Genomic DNA, 17344 nt, shown 5'->3' with positions numbered 1-17344 from the left:
CCAAAAAAAAAAAAAAAAAAAAAAAAAAAAATTAGTCAGGCGTGGTGGCAGTTGCCTGTAATCCCAGCTACACAGGAAGCTGAGGCAGAATTGCTTGAACCCTGGAGGCAGAGGTTGCAGTGAGCCGAGATGGCACCACTGCACTCCAGCTTGGAAGACAGAGCAAGACTCCATCTCTAAATAAATAAATAAATAAATAGAAAAGAAGAGAAAGATCCTACCACAGGAAAGAAAGCCTGGGGTTCCCCTACTGAACTGAGGTCCTTAAAGGGGAGCTGAAGTAGTCTTAAACTGGTGCCATCCCCTAGCTACCAGCAAAAGCAAATTCTTTCTGGAGGAAAACTTTCCTACTTACCAATCCAGGTCCATTGAACTTTCATAGATTAAAATCAAACAATAAGCTCAGAAACACCAATAAATACAGAAGAAGGTAAGCCACTAAGACTGAGTCGACAGAAATAATGAAAACCAGATTTAGTGCCCAAGTCAACAGAAAAAAAAAAACAAAAAACAGATTTAGTTCTCCAAGGACAGCAAATACTGGAATTCCCAGATGTGATACACAGGGTAGCTATGCATGAATTGCTTTTTAAAAGTAGAGGATAGGACAGGTACAGTGGCTCATGCCTGTAATCCCAATACTTTGGGAGGTCAAAGTGGGAGGATTGCTTGAGTCCAGGAGTTCAAGACCATCTTGGGCAACATAGCGAGACCCTGTATCTATTATTTAAAAAAAAAAAAATAGAGGATATAATCAGGGAAGAGAGAATCTAGTCTCTATGTTCATGGAACATTAATTGCCTAGAAATAAAATCAGCCTCATTATTCAATTACCTTTTGAACAAATAAGTGAAAAAAAATCTATTATCAGCTGGGCACAGTGGCTCACGCCTGTAATCCCAGCAATTTGGGAGGCTGAGGTCAGGAGATCAAGACCATCCTGGCTAACACGGTGAAACCCCATCTCCAATAAAAATACAAAAAAATTAGCTGGGCGTGGTGGCAGGCACCTGTAGTCCCAGCTACTCGGGAGGCTGAGGCAGGAGAATGGCGTGAACCCGGGAGGCGAAGCTTGCAGTAAGCCGAGATCACGCCGTTGCACTCTAGCCTGGGCCTGGGTGACAGAGTGAGACTCTGTCTCAAAAAAAAAAAAAAAAAAAAAATCTATCTTCTATAGGAATCACAAATAAAAGATGAAAAGTGTCAATAAGACCCATCTGCTAATGTTCGTATATATTTTCATTGCAGTACAGAATGATCTCATGTTATGATAATTGAGATTTTATATGTTCCGAAATAGTTACAATTTATTATTTGTTGTTTAATTCTGTGTGTATGTATACACATAGATGTGTGTGTGTGTGTGTGTGTGTATAATATTTCATTTAACAAAATATTAAGGTTCTACCTACCTCCAAAAGCTTCTGTAATTGCCATACTTTCAATTCCACCTCCTAGCAACTTACTGGAAATAGAAAGAAAGCATTAGTAACAGGAACAGAAATAGAAATATTAAGAGAGGAGAAAGTATTCATATCATTAGTATCCTTCCTATCTATCTATCTATCTATCTATCTATCTATCTATCTATCTATCTATCATCTATTCTATCATCTACCTATCTATTTACAGAACATGAACAGCAATTCTTGGCTGAACAAATAGCATGCCACTTGCTCAGATCACAGGTTCTATTGTGTATGGGCAAGTGGATCAGCAAAACAAATGATAAGCCCTATCGTTCTTACTTCAATAGTAAATGGAACCTGGGAATATTGCATGCTGTATGCTTAAAAAATAATAATAAAAAAGTATTTTAAGAAAAAACTTAAAAAATATTAAATGGGTTAGCAAGGCCTTATGTCTTACTAGTCTTTAGAATCGAATTGGACTTATAGATCGTCTTAATTATTATTATTATTATTATTTTTTTCGAGATGGAGTCTTGCTCTGTCGCTCAGGCTGGAGTGCAGTGGCGTGATCTTGGCTCACTGCAGCCTCCGCCTACCAGGTTCAAGAGATTCTCCTGCCTCAGCCTCACGAGTAGCTGGGATTACAGGTGCCTGCCACCACACCAGGCTAATTTTTGTATTTTTAGTAGAAACGGGGTTTCACCATATTGGCCAGGTTGGTCTCAAACTCCTGACCTCAGGTGATCCGCCCGCCTTGGCCTCCCAAAGTGCTGGGATTACAGGCATAAGCCACCATGCCCAGCCCATCTTAGTTATTAATTGGGTATTTAATATTGTGCTGGAACTATGTTTCTAAAGTCAATTGAATTTTCAATGTTTTTTCTTTTTCTTTTTTGAGACAGGATCTTGTTCTGTCACCTGACACAGGGCTAATTTTTTATTTTTTGTACGGTTGGGGTCTTGCTATGTTGCCCAGGCTGGTCTCAAACTCCTGAGGCTCAAGAGATCTGCCCACCTTGGCCTTCCAAAGTTCTGGGATTATAGATATGAGCCATCATGCCTGGCTTCAGTTTTTAATATACTGAAAAACATATGAAAAACAGATACTAGGAAAATCCAGTAATTGTCATTATGGTCAGGTTATCTCACATAAACCAAATTTTATGGAGAACATGTCAGAATAGTAAATGTTCAAAGATGTTGTAGGTAATGCTAGCAGTTAGAAGAGTGTCAGATTTTGACAGCACACATTTAATTGGTAACCCAATGTTGTGGTGCATGTAAAATTCTGGATATGAAAAGGCCTAAATTTAAGTCATGATCTCATTCATTCATTAAATGCAACACATATTAATTATGTTAATTGTGCTAAGACCTGGTAGGGGCACTTTAAAAACCTTGTATGTAGTCTATTAACACGATTTTTTGGGATGTGATCACAGGTCCGACAAAAATTTAAGATATATAGATAATCCAATAGATTTACATTTACATAGTTTAAGAGAGCAATTTAAATGTAAATTGAAACAATGTTGGAAGTTATTCACAAATTTAGTGAGGGCTGCAGACTTCAATAAGGAAAAGAAAAATCTAGATAGTGACCTGCACAACTTAAATCTAAAGGACATGGGCTAAGTGATCAACCCATTTGGAGGGAATACACTTGGAAATCTTATAGGCCCAGCAACTATTTTTTTCTTCAACTTTTATTTTAAATTCAGGGGTACATGTGCCAGATATGCAGGTTTGTTACATAGGTAAACGTGTGCCATGGTGGTTGGGCTAGCAACTATTAAAGAAAGCTTTATTTGTCCCTCTTCTTCCTGAGAAAAATTACCCTGGAAAGCTATACCTCTGGAAAATCCCAGACAAAATTTCTGGTTGATATGTAATCTCAATCAGCTGAAAAGGTAACCCCAAAATTTACCTGTGAGGATACCCCAAATTATTTGGGATAGCACAATTGTTTCCTTTTTGAGACTCAAGAAAATTTAGAATTAAGTGTAGAAATAGTGTTTTTAGGCCGGGCGCGGTGGCTCACGCTTGTAATCCCAGCACTTTGGGAGGCCGAGGCGGGCGGATCACGAGGTCAGGAGATCGAGACCACAGTGAAACCCCGTCTCTACTAAAAATACAAAAAATTAGCCGGGCATGGTGGCGGGCGCCTGTAGTCCCAGCTACTCGGAGAGGCTGAGACAGGAGAATGGCGTGAACCCCGGAGGCGGAGCTTGCAGTGAGCCGAGATTGCGCCACTGCACTCCAGCCTGGGCGACAGAGCGAGACTCCATCTCAAAAAAAAAAAAAAAAGAAATAGTGTTTTTAAATATAGGGAGATTTAAAAATAGAGACACAAATCAAACCCACAGATTACTATTTTCATATTAAATTTGGCAATATGGGCATGGTGGCTCATGTCTGTAATATTAGCACTCTGGGAGGCCGAGGCAGGTGGATCGCCCGAGCCTGGGAGTTCAAGACCAGCCTGGATAACATGGCGAAACCCAGTCTCTACAAAAAAATACAAAAATTAGCCAGGTATGGTGGCCTGCACCTGCAGTCCCATCTACTCAGGCTGCAGTGAGCCGTGATGGAGCCACTGCATTTTAGCCTGGGTGACAGAGTGAGACTGTGTCTCAAAAAATAAAATAGAATATAAATAAATAAATTTGGTAATAACCTGTGCATATTTGCTATTTGAGACTTAACGTTTAAGATAATTTGAACTTTTTGTAATGGATTGGCCTCTGACTGATTAAATGGTACATTCCTTCAATTTTCAAGCTGATAACAACTAATTTTATAAATAGTATTTGAACATTTAAGGGTGCCTACAACTCACTATACTTTTTTTTTTTTTTTTTTTTGGGATAGATCTCGGCTCACTGCAACCTCTGCCTCCTGGGTTCAAGCACTTCTCTGCATCAGCCTCCCGAGTAGCTGGGATTACAGGCACTCGCCATCATGCCTGGCTAATTTTTGTATTTTTAGTAGAGACAGGGTTTTGCCATCTTGGCCAGGCTGGTGTTGAACTCCTGACCTTGTGATCCACCCGCCTCAGCCTCCCAAAGTGTTGGGATTACAGGCGTGAGCCACCGCACTTGGCCAACAAATGAAGTTCTTAAAGAAAATACAATACACTAAATGTATAAACATAATTAAAATGTTTAAGAGAATTTAATTAATCTTGTTATAAAAGCTCCCTTAAAATGTGCTAGATTTATAAAGGGACTTAAAGCTTAAGGGAAAATGTATAATATTTTAATTAATTAAATATTAATTTTTTAAAACATAGCTCCTGGCTGGGTGCAGTGGCTCACATCTGTAATCCCAGTACTTTGGGAGGCCGAGGCAAGTGGATCATCTGAGGTCAGGAGTTCCAGGCCAGCCTGGCCAACATGGTGAAACTCTGTCTCTACTAAAAATACAAAAATTAGCCCGGTGTGGTGGCATGCACCTGTAGTCCCAGCTACTCAGGAGGCCGAGGCAGGAGAATTGCTTGAACCCGGGAGGCGGAGGTTGCAGTGAGCCGAGATCATGCCACTGCACTCCAGCCTGGGCGACAGAGCAAGACTCTGTCTCAAAAGCAAACAAACAACAACAAAAAAACCTACCTCCTGAATGATCTTTTCTGTTCTCAAGAGCAAACATCAAGGGCACCAGAAAACTCACAATAACAGTAATTATTTCTTTAGATCAGTGGTTCTTAGACCACCATGTGGTAGAGTAACTAAAGAAAATCAGGTTGTCGGCCGGGCGCGGTGGCTCACGCTTGTAATCCCAGCACTTTGGGAGGCCGAGGCGGGCGGATCACAAGGTCAGGAGATCGAGACCACGGTGAAACCCCGTCTCTACTAAAAATACAAAAAATTAGCCGGGCGTGGTGGCGGGCGCCTGTAGTCCCAGCTACCCGGAGAGGCTGAGGCAGGAGAATGGCGTGAACCCGGGAGGCGGAGCTTGCAGTGAGCCGAGATTGCGCCACTGCACTCCAGCCTGGGCGACAGAGCAAGACTCCGTCTCAAAAAAAAAAAAAAAAAGAAAATCAGGTTGTCATTTGAATCAAGTGTTTTGTTGATCAACCTCATTTTGACCAATTTGCCTAGGGATAGGATTTCCCCAAGCCTCTTCCTTAACTTTACTTGAAAAAAGGGTCTGTGATTTTAAAAGTCTGGGATGATGCTGGGTTAAACAGGTGTTTTCTTTTTCTTTTTCTTTTTTTCTTTTGAGACTGAGTCTCACTCTATTGCCCAGGCTGGAGTGCAGTGGTACGATCTCGGCTCACTACAACCTCCATCTCCCAGGTTCAAGCGATTCTCCTGCCTCAGCCTCCAGAGTAGCTGCGACCACAGGCACATGCCACCACGCCTGGCTAATTTTTTGTATTTTTAGTAGAGATGGGGTTTCTCCATGTTGGTCAGGCCAGTCTTGAACTCCTGATCTCAAGTGATCCACCCACCTCGGCCTCCCAAAATGCTGGGATTAAAGGTGTGAGCCACCTCGCCTGGCCATTTTTGTATTTTTTAGTAGAGACAGGGTTTCACCATGTTGGCCAGGCTGGTCTAGAATTCCTGACTAAGGTGATCCACCCATCTTGGCCTCCCGAAGTGCTGGGATTACAGATGTGAGCCACTGCGCCCTGCCAAAACAGGTGTTTTGTATCACTGCAGGATTTCACAGGCTAGTGTGCACTGTGAATCTTCAAGAAGAATATATAGTATATCGTACTCCTCAAACTTATTCACTTTTGTTTATTCATTCATTTAGTCATTCAACAAATATTTATTGCACACCTGGTTTATACTAGGGATTGTTTTGTGCACTTGGGATAAACTAGAGAACAAAAGAGAGAAATTTTTTCTCTCACGAAGCTTACAATCTAGTGAGAGATTAGATAATAAACACAAATAGGCCAGGCACTGGTAGCTCACACCTGTAATCCCAGCACTTTGGGAGGCTGAAGCGGGTGGATCATGGGATCAGGAGTTCAAGACCAGCCTGGCAAAATGCTGAAACCCTGTCTCTACTGAAAGTACAAAAATTAGCTGGGTGTGGTGGCGGGCACCTGTAATCCCAGCTACTCAGGAGGCTGAGGCAGGTGAATCGCTTGAACCTGGGCAGCAGAGGTTGTAGTGAGCTGAGATCGTGCCACTGCACTCCAGCCTAGGTGACAGAGCAAGACTCCGTCTGAAAATAAATAAATAAATAAAATAAAAAATAAACACAAATAAGTAAAATATGGAGTACGTCAGATGTTATTAAATGGTATGGATAAAAATAAGGCCAGGAAAGGGGACAAGGAAGACAGAGTATGAAAGTGAGGAGGTTATGTTGTCAAATAAAGTGATCAGAGAAGTTCTCATTGAGACGTGGACATTTTTGCCAAGACCTGAAAGAGATGACAGCAAGCCATGTAGATCTAAGAGGAAAGAGTATGGTAGGCAGAGGCAACACAAAGTGCAAAGGCCCTGATGCAGGAGTGTATCTGACATGTTCTGGGAATAGCAAAGAGGTCACTATGGCTGGTACATAGAAAACTAAAAAGTGAAATATTAGAGATTGGAGAGGACTTTGGCTTTTTTTCTGAGTGAGGGGGGAATCATCAGGGTGTTATGAGCCACTGCATTCCAGCCTAACCTATGTTTTAAAGTGACCATTCTGGCTCTTTCGTGAATTAAAAAAAAACAACAGTAGGGGCAAGGTCTCAAGGAGGGAGGTTAATTGGAGGTTATTATAATAATCCAGGGGAGATATTAATAGGTGGTAGTTTAGTCCAGTGAGGTAACAGTAGAGGTGGTAAGAAATAGTTGAATTATATTCTCACTCCCTATGTACACACACACATATACACATAAAAATAATATATATTATATATTAATCTTTTATTATAGAAAATATCAAGCATAAACAAATGTAGAAAAAAATAATGAACCATCATGTGTATCACTCAGCTTCAACAATTGTCAACTATGAACTCAGGGCAAATTTTTTCTTTTTTCTTTTTTTTTTTTTTTTTGAGACAGAGTCTCGCTCTGTCACCCAGGCTGGAGTGCAGTGGCGCGATCTCGGCTCACTGCAAGCTCCGCCTCCTGGGTTCACGCCATTCTCCTGCCTCAGCCTCCCGAGTAGCTGGGACCACAGGCACCCGCCACCACGCCTGGCTAATTTTTTGTATTTTTAGTAGAGACGGGATTTCACCGAGTTAGACTAGGATGGTCTCGATCTCCCAACCTTGTGATCTGCCCGCCTCGGCCTCCCAAAGTACTGGGATTACAGGCGTGAGCCACCACACCCAGCCGGTAAATCTTTTTTCGTACAGACCACTAACCATTTACCTCCCTTCCCATATTATTTTAAGCATATACTAAGCAACATATCATTTCATTATAAATATTTCAGTATGTATCCCTAAAAGACGAAGACTCTCATCTTTAACAACCATATTCCCACTATCACACTTAAATTTAGTAATTCCTTAATTTTTTTTTTTCAGACAAGGTTTCTCTCTGCGTCACCCAGGCTAGAGTGCAGTGGCATGATCGTGGCTCACTAGAGCCTCAGCCTCAACCTCCTGGGCTCTAGCTATCCTTCTATCTCAGACTCCTGAGTAGCTAGAACTACAGGTGTGCACGATCACACCCAGCTAATTAATTTTATTTTTTATTTTTATTTTTTTGTAGAGACAAGGTCGCTAGGATGATCTCAAGAGATCCCCTCCCCACTTCCAGCCTTGGCCTCCCAAGGTGCTGGGATTACAGGTGTCACCCACTGCACCCGGCCAGGTGATATGTCTTTTTTTTTTTTTTTTGAGACGGAGTCTTGCTCTGTCCCCCAGGCTGGAGTGAAGTGGCCCGATCTCGGCTCACTGCAAGCTCCGCCTCCCGGGTTCACGCCATTCTCCTGCCTCAGCCTCCTGAGTAGCTGGGACTACAGGTGCCCACCACCACGCCCGGCTAATTCTTTTCGTATTTTTAGTAGAGACGGGGTTTCACCATGTTAGCCAGGATGGTCTCGATCTCCTGACCTCGTGATCCGCCCTCCTCGGCCTCCCAAAGTGCTGGGATTACAGGCTGGAGCCACCGCGCCCGGCCGGTGATATGTCTTTTAAATCTCTTTAATCTATAGGTCTTCTCCCTGACTCCATCTCTTTTTTCCTCCTTGTAATTTATTTGTTCAGGAAACTGGGAGGTTTGTTCTGACTAAATATATTTTGAAAGTAGAACAGACAGGATTTGTTAATGGGTTAGAGTTAGGGTGTGTGAGAGAAAAAAGATGTCAAGGATAACACCCAGGTTTTAGGTCAGAGGATCAGGAAAGAGATAGATCTAAGATGAGGGAGACTGGGAGAAGCAGATTTGGGGCAAAGGTCAGAAGTTTGATTTTTGGACCTGTAAAGTCTGAGCTATCGATTAGACATTCAAGTGGAGGTATATTTGACTATGAAATCCTTTTTTTTCTTAATGTATCTTGTGAGGCCAGGGTTTTGAGAAATACTTAGAGGAAATACTGCTTTTGTTCTAATTGCTCTTGGGCACTGCTGTAAAACATGAAACACTAATTCTTTCTAGTAAAGTAGAGAGAAAAAACCCACATTTTAGTAAACTTGCATTGAGTAGATGATATGTCTTGCGGATCATAAAATAGTAAATAAAAAGGGATGTTAAAACTTCTCCTGCAGAAGAGCAAAAATAACTGCAATATTTCTGAATTATTTAATCTAACAATTGCTTTTTGAGTAAACCCAAAATGTGCAATGAAACCTCCTTCATATGGAGAAGGAAAGTAAATGAAAAGTTAAACTGATTTTTAAAAGTGGTTTGAGATTAATATTGGCTGATTCAGAAACTAGATTTTGTGTCTGAATTTTGTAAGACATTTAGTCTTGCTCCTCCAAGCAGTCTAGAATTTGTTTCAGTTATCATTTAGAAAAAAAAGACAAACAAACCCAAACTTCAAATGAAGAAGCTACTTCTACTACTTACAGTAGAAATAACCAGCAAGAGGAAAAGAAACATGGTATTCCAAAGATTATGCATAGTGATTATAAAAAATGTAAGATACACACTCAAATTCCTGGCTCCCGGTGGTGATATGGAAAACCATTTTTCTCTTTTCACTATACTCAAATGCAGTCAAGAATCCTGGTTCCTACAGAAAGATAAAAGGAAATGTTCAAAAAGGGTTTAAAGATCATGGTTTTATTTTCAAATGTTGCTCAAAATGATATACTCAATTATTAACATCATCATTTGGTATAAGCTACAGTTCACTTGTCCTTGAAGGTAGTACAAGTTTATGGTTAGGAACACAGGCTTTAGAGCTGCCCTTTCTAGGTTCAAATCATGTCTCTAATAGTTATTAGTTGTATGATATGGAGTAAACTACTTAATCTTGCTGTAGTTCAGCTTCCTCTTTTGGGTCAAACAGATAACAGTGTTTCTTCAAAGAGTAGCTGTGAAAACTAAATTTTATATATATATACACACACACATATATACACATATATACATATATACGTATATACATATATACATATACACATATATACACACATATATACACATATATACATATACATACATATATACATATACATATATACATACATATATACATATATACATACATATATACACATATACATATATAGATATGTGTATATATATGTGTATATACATATATATATATATATATATTTTTTTTTTTTTTGAGACTGAGTCTCGCTCTATTGCCCAGGCTGGAGTGCAATGGTGTGATCTCGGCTCACTGCAACCTCCACCTCCTGGATTCAAGTGATTCTCCTGCCTCAGCCTCCCAAGTAGCTGGGATTACAGGCACTTGCCACCATGCCCAGCTAATTTTTTGTATTTTTAGTAGAGATGGGGTTTCACAATGTTGGCCAGGATGGTCTCAAACTCCTGACCTCAGGTGATCCACCCACCTCGGCCTCCCAAAGTGCTGGGATTACAGGCGTGAGCCACCGTGCCCAGCCAAATGAGATATAATTATGGCATAAAGCAGAGGGTATTTTACTAACAATTCACTTTGTTTCACTCAACAGCATCTTTTTTTTTCCAGCTGTGGAAGTTTCAAGGGGCACAGAAATTCCAGTTTTCATTATTCTTGAGACAACATTTTTCACATGGTAGATATACTACTTATTGACTGATTAAAAAGGTATAGCTGATGCAGTGGAGGACTAGTGAAAATGGGCCCCAATGTAGTCTAATGGGTGTCCCTCTTTGTTGTTTTATACTATGACTGTGGTTCTTAAACTTTGGAGAACTTGGAGAATGGGGACAGCCAAGCCCAGGTCCTATGCTACTTGAGTGAGCCAAGTCTGGGCTTCTGTTTTCTTTATTAGCCACACCAGGTGATTCTCATACACATCAATGTTTAGAACCACCGTACTATGAAATTAACTTCCTTTCTTTCTCTCCTCTCTTCTTTCTGTCTCTCTCTCTCAATCGCTTTCTCTATCTCTAAGAATAAACAACTGGGTGCAGTAGCTCACACCTGTAATCCCAGCACTTTGAGAGGCTGAGGCGGGAGGACTGCTTGATGCCAGCAGTTCAAGACCAGCCTGGCCAACAGAGTAAGACCCCCTATCTCCACAAAAATTTTTTTTTTTTTTGAGACGGAGTCTCGCTCTGTTGCCCAGGCTGGAGTGCAGTGGTGTAATCTCAGCTCACCGCAAGCTCCACCTCCTGGGTTCACGACATTCTCCTGCCTCAGCCTCCCGAGTAGCTGGGACTACAGGCGCCTGACCTCATGATCCGCCTGCCTCGGCCTCCCAAAGTGCTGGGATTACAGACGTGAGCCACCACGTCCGGCCTCCACAGAAATTTTAAAAAATTAGCTGGACATGGTAGCATGTGCCTGTAGTCCCAGCTACTGAGGAGGCTGAGGTGGGAGGATCGCTTGAGCCTGGGAGGTCAAGGCTGCAGTCAACTGTGATTGAGCCACTGTACTCCAGCCTGGGTGATAGAGTGAGACCTTGTCTCAAAAATAAATGAATAAATAAAACTGGGCACAGTGGCATATTCCTGTAGTCCCATGTACTTCAGAAGCAGAGGCAGGAGGATCACTTGAACCCAGGAGTTCAAGCCCATACTGGGTGGGCAACATAGTGAGATACCCTTCTCTCTCTCTCTTTTTTTTTCTTTTTGAGACAGAGTCTCGCTGTGTCACTCAGGCTGGAGCGTAGTGGCGTGATCTTGCCTCACTGCAACCTCCGCCTCTCAGTTTCAAGTGATTCTCCTGTCTCAGCCTCCCAAGTAGCTGGGACTACAGGCACCTGCCACCATGCCTGGCTAATTTTTGTATTTTTAGTAGAGACGGGGTTTCACTATGTTGGCCACTATGTTGGTCTTGAACTCCTGACCTCATGATCCGCCCCCCTCAGCCTCCCAAAGTGCTGGGATTACAGGCATAAGCCACTGCACCTGGCCCGATACCCGTCTCTTAAAAAATAAAAATAAAAAAAGAATAAACAGTTTAAGCTAAGAAAGGAGAAGATTCTTGGTGCAGTAGTGGGTGCTTGAGAAAGAGAGAGGTTCTTTTCTTTGGTAATAATATTTAATTTCCAAAGAAAACAACTCTAATGTCATACAGCAGTTTCCCAAACCCTGAGTACTGCTCCAGGGCTTTCTTAAACACTCTGGCAGTTGTGGAATTGACTTGTGGGTACACTGCCTGAGTATACTCAGAAGCTAGAGCAACTGAGCTGGGTTCAGAGTAATTCAGTTAGGTTGAGTCCTCTCCAAGTTCAGGATCACACTGCCACTTGCATCACTCTCCTGCCTTGACTGCCTCTGAAGAAGGAAACCAAATGGCTGTCGGTGAAGAGAGCTTCTCAGACTCACTGGGATTGAGACCCTCACATACCAATAGAGAAATGGAGAGGCCTGCTATTAAATGAAGAGGAAGACTTAGTGACTACCTTTCTTTGCTTTCCTATTTCAAGAGCTGGTACCTCTAGTGATTCCCAAAAGCTCTACATAAAAGCTTGGGTCAAAGGTATATACGCTTTTGTCTGGCAGCCTGGCAGTTGCAAAGGCCCCTCACAGTCAGTGGGCCCTGCTAGAAAGTAGTAAGGTAGGAGATGGGATTTGACTCCAGAGGTGGGGCTCAGACACCAGATCAAATTGAGAACTAGCTAAAACAGGGTCCAGGGCAGAAGCAACTTTCCATAAGACATGCCCACCAATGTGCCATGTCAGTTTGCCATTGCTATGGCAACACCTGGAAGTTACTGCCCCTTTCCATGGCAATGACCCAATGACCCAGCAATTACCACTCTTTTTCTAGAAATTTATGCATAAACTGCCCCTTAATTTGCATGTAATTAAAAGTGGGTATAACTATAATGGCAAAACTGCCTCTGAGCTGCTACTTCTGGGCACACTGCCTATGGGGTAGCCCTGCTCTGCAAGGAGCAGTACCTCTGCTGCACTGTACTGCGCTGCTTCAACAAAAGTTGCTGTCCAACACCACTGGCTCACCTTTGGGCAAAGCCAAGAACCCTCCCAGGTTAAGCCCCAATTTGGGGGCTCACCTGCCCTGCATCAGTATGGGTTAGCTTAGCTCAGCTGCTTCAGTGAGCACATGCTTGGTCATATCTATCTCAACTGCGCATATGTAGACCCAACCACTGTTGGTCTTTTTCTTTTTTTTTTTTTTTTTTGAGACGGAGTCTCGCTCTGTCGCCCGGGCTGGAGTGCAGTGGCGCAATCTCGGCTCACCGCAAGCTCCGCCTCCCGGGTTCACGCCATTCTCCTGCCTCAGCCTCTCCGAGTAGCTGGGACTACAGGCGCCCGCCACCACGCCCGGCTAATTTTTTGTATTTTTTTTTACTAGAGACGGGGTTTCACTGTGGTCTTGATCTCCTGACCTCGTGATCTGCCCGCCTCGGCCTCCCAAAGTGCTGGGATTACAAGCGTGAGCCACCACGCCCGGCCCACACTGTTGGTCTTTTTCTAACCCAGTGCTCTCTTATCAATTGGCTATATATCAATCTCCTATACCAGGAGAGAGCAACTTCTTTGGTACTGAGTGCTTCACAACAGCCATAGGTATGACATTTGAGGAGACAAGACAAAACTGAGGAGGAGAAAGGTAAAAAATAAAAATGAAGGCCGAGCATGGTGGCTCATGCCTGTAATCCCAGCACTTTGGGAGGCCAGGGCGGGCAGATCATGAGGTCAGGAAATCGAGACCATCTTGGCCAACATGGTGAAACCTCGTCTCTACTAAAAATACAAAAATTAGCTGGGCGTGGTGGTGTGTGCCTGTAGTCCCAGCTACTCAGGAGGCTGAGGCAGGAGAATCGCTTGAACCCTGGAGGTGGAGGTTGCAGTGAGCTGAGATCACGCCACTGCACTCTGGCCTGGTGACAGAGCAAGACTCTGTCTCAAGAAAAAAAAAAAAAAAAAGGAAAAGAGAAGGAAAGGCAGAGACAGCCAGAAAAAGTAATATAAAGAGAGACAAAAAGTTTTGGCAAAAATAATTACCTTCGTTAGTGTTCCAGGTCTCTTAGTCCCTACCTTCATCTTTCAGAAATCAATTGCTGTTGCTTTGAAACTGAAGTGATAAAAAGTTAACATGGGGAGTATAATATACTGTGATCTACAGGAACCCAGTTCCCACAATAATTTCTAGTTTTCATGAGAAAGCCTATAAAGATTCACAAGGCCCTTCCAAGCTAAAACAGCAAAGAATGGATTTTGCTTACAATTAGTTTGTTCGCTGCCTCTTTAATCTTGTCTACTTTGGCTTCTGAGAGTCCTTTGACATTGCATAGAGCTCTTCTTGTTGTCATCTGTATACCTTTGATGGTACAGATTCCTACTGATTTCAGTTTCTTAATGTCAGCCACGTTCTGTAAATTAAAGAATGGGCACAGCAGACTGATAAGATGCCAGCCTGAAAGGCTCCCATACTATGTCATGTGTTTCTGTGTCCATCTCCTTCCACCATGATGCCAATTTTATACAAGCTGCCAGGTGGAACCCACCCACCATGTAGCCAAATGTTCTGGAAATATCTGAGTAGAACATACTCAGCAGGCTGCCAAATGTTCTGACTGTGCCCTGATTTCCCAAGAATGTTAGTGAGACCATGGCAATGTAACAAGGAATTCAAAAGAAAAGCCTGTTGGTGGAAAAGCTAACAAATTTATCACACATTCACCCCCTCAGTTCAGCTCCTTCCTTCTACAGAACTTCATTACCAACATGTTCTTTTAAATTTTTAAAGATTTTTTTTCCTCTGCCCCTGGAGAATGCAAATAACTACATCACCAAAGGACCAGGATTTTCTCTTGCTTCTATTTTCTAAAACCACTGAAAGAGATTAAATGTTAGGGCTACAACAGATAATGTCAGCACAGTTTTACTATCAACTGATTGCTGTTGAAATCCACCCAGGTCATTATTCAAAGGCTGGATTTCTGCCAACATCATTTATTCCAGTCGCCTGACATATAGAACTTAATTTTGTCCTCTGGATACACTTGGCAATGTCTGGAGACATTTTGATTGTCACAGCTGCAGGGGTGCTACTGGCATGCAGTGAGTGAGTAGAGGCCAAGGATGTTGCAAACACCCTACAAGGCACAGGACGTCCCCTTGCAACAAAGAATTATCCAGGCCCAAATGTCCACTAGGTTGATGTTGAGAAATCCTAAATCAGACAATTTAACACAGCATTGAAAAACTACTTACAATTCCATGTTTCTGTAACAGGTCAATATCTTGAAACAAAGATTCCTAAAGGAGATGAAACAGAAAAAATGAAGTTTTGATTCTTCATATCCAGCTATTTCACATCTTTTAAAGAATTAATTCAATACTATGAGTCACTCCAAAATGCCTCAAATTCCGCTTCTCTAGAGATTGAGGAAGGATCAATACTGTTTTTCAAACACCTACTTAGAAGAAGCACCAACATTGAAAGGGCTGGGAAGCCAGTTACCTTTGTAATGTCCTCCCTAAAATTTTAAAACCTTTACCCAAAGGACTGGAACAACATTTGACCTATTTTAAATATGTTTTCTCAACCCTCTTCCCCTCCAGATCCTAAACTCCTTCCTCTAGGACCAGGCTGCTATTTGGTATCAGTGTGTATAGGTACCAGTATGGCCATACCAGCTGTTAAGTTATTAAAATACTTTCATACCAGTTGCTAAGTAGCTAATCTTAGCATCCTTGCCAAACAAGTTGTTACATATTTGCAATATATAACTATGTGTTATTTCTACTTTCAGCTTCTAAAAATAGTAGCTAACAGAGAAGGAACTTGATTTTTGTGAAATGACCGAATGTCTATATATCTTTCAACATTCTAGTCATACCTCTTCATCTTGGAATCCTGGTTCTTCCACCACAACTTGATCCTCCTTCATACTGAAAAGTGAGCAACAGAAAAATAATCACTTCTGGGAAAATAAGAAATATTATGTAAGAAGTAGTCCTTTGTCCAGGGGCCTCTGATTTCATTTCAAAGTCAATAAGGACTAGAAGGACAATAAGAGAAGCATTTAGCTTGGAAAGACGAGGCCAGCCTATCTTCTTTCTGCTAGGCGTGTGGCATTATTTCTTGTGTGTGTATGTGTGTGTGTGCGTGTGTGTGTGTGTCCCCACATGCACACAGATGCCTGAGGGGCAAATTGGGGGGGTGCTTATTTAGTTTCTTCTCTTTCCCCAGCAGTGATCACTTATCATCTGGTTTCCATTGCACAGCTAATCATGACTTTATTACTGCCTTGAATGTTATTTAGAATTGCATATTGCTTTTAACCTTTCTTGTTTATGTTTAACAACAATACTCTAGGAACCTTGACATTATATCATTCTTCCTTGTGTCCTCCCTGACACCTCCAACTTTGTCCTCAATAAATGGATTTTATTTTCCTCATCTATGATGAATGCCTTCCTGCCTGCTGATTATGAATGGGTACTCCTGTAACATCTACCTTTTCGTTTCATAGAACATTAGCTATACTTTCTTTCACAGTATTTACTAGTTTCATGATTTTTTTAAGATTTAAAAATATGGTGGGCTGGGCGCGGCGGCTCACGCCTGTAATCCCAGCACTTTGGGAGGCCAACACGGGCAGATCACGAGGTCAGGAGTTCGAGACCAGCCTGGCCAAACTCCATCTCTACTCAAAATACAAAAAAATTAGCTGGGCGTGGTGGTGGGCGCCTGTAATCCCACCTATTTGGGAGGCTGAGGCAGGAGAATGGCATGAACCCGAGAGGCGGAGGTTACAGTGAGCCAAGATCACGCCACTGCACTCCAGCCTGGGCGACAGTGAGAGACTCAGTCTAAATTAAAAAAAAAAAAAAAAAATTGGTGGATCATAATATTATATTAAGGCTGATAAGCAGTTAAATTTTTTAACATTGTAGAAGCAAAAAGAAATTTCAGGAATCCACAAGGCGTGATTGTGTTTATTACAATAAAATGCCGTCCAAATAATCATTTTTCTTGGTCGATTCCATTTCCTCATTTGATACCAAAGTCAGGGGTTGGACCCTAGAACAAAGGGAACGAACTAAAAATACCAGGGCAGGAGCAGGGTCCTACCACCCAGCACCTCAAACGGCAAAGGATGGAAGGCAACCGAGACCGTTTGGATGGGATCTTCGGGGGCACTGTCCTTCAGATGGCTAGCTATGAGTACCCCAATTCCACATTTACTGTCCCCATCGAAGAAAAAACATGTCATCCATTTCTTCTCCCCGTGATGAAAAGATTGTCCCCCATCTCTCAAGGAGCCGTCGATGGACTGAACGGTTGGATTGAAGGTAGGGTTCCCCAGTCCCCCGGTTTAAGACGACCCAGCTGTCCCCTCTGGTGGGGGCAGCAGCGCGGTCGGGTCGCCCTCGACGCCTCCCTCAGCAGGAGGCCTGGGCAGACCCCGTGCGGCCGCC

At 42.3% G+C, this 17344-nt stretch overlaps 1 protein-coding gene across 8 annotated transcripts in view; it reads right to left on the bottom strand.

Annotated features, from left to right (window-relative positions):
* The window catches only part of DMC1 (DNA meiotic recombinase 1), a 54774-nt gene that overhangs the window by 36985 nt on the left and 445 nt on the right, over positions 1–17344 (bottom strand). For 2 of the 8 annotated variants that reach the window (XM_032139912.2, XM_058431409.1), the window contains exons 1-6: positions 16976–17255; positions 15760–15811; positions 15131–15175; positions 14140–14286; positions 9472–9554; positions 1413–1465 (exon numbers count right to left, since the gene is read on the bottom strand). In XM_032139912.2, the coding sequence (XP_031995803.2) occupies positions 1413–1465; positions 9472–9554; positions 14140–14286; positions 15131–15175; positions 15760–15811; positions 16976–17139 (544 nt within the window). In that variant the 5' untranslated portion in view covers positions 17140–17255. Of the gene's footprint in view, positions 1–1412; positions 1466–9471; positions 9555–13918; positions 13989–14139; positions 14287–15130; positions 15176–15759; positions 15812–16975; positions 17258–17344 lie in introns of those variants that run through there. The other 6 variants (XM_058431411.1, XM_058431412.1, XM_058431410.1 and 3 more) reach the window with 5 other exon arrangements.

The sequence above is a fragment of the Hylobates moloch genome, unplaced genomic scaffold (assembly GCF_009828535.3).
Source record: "Hylobates moloch isolate HMO894 unplaced genomic scaffold, HMol_V3 SCAFFOLD_19, whole genome shotgun sequence".
Lineage (NCBI taxonomy): Eukaryota > Metazoa > Chordata > Mammalia > Primates > Hylobatidae > Hylobates > Hylobates moloch.
Note: the sequence above shows the minus strand (reverse complement) of the source record. Positions and strands in the feature narration are given on the sequence as shown.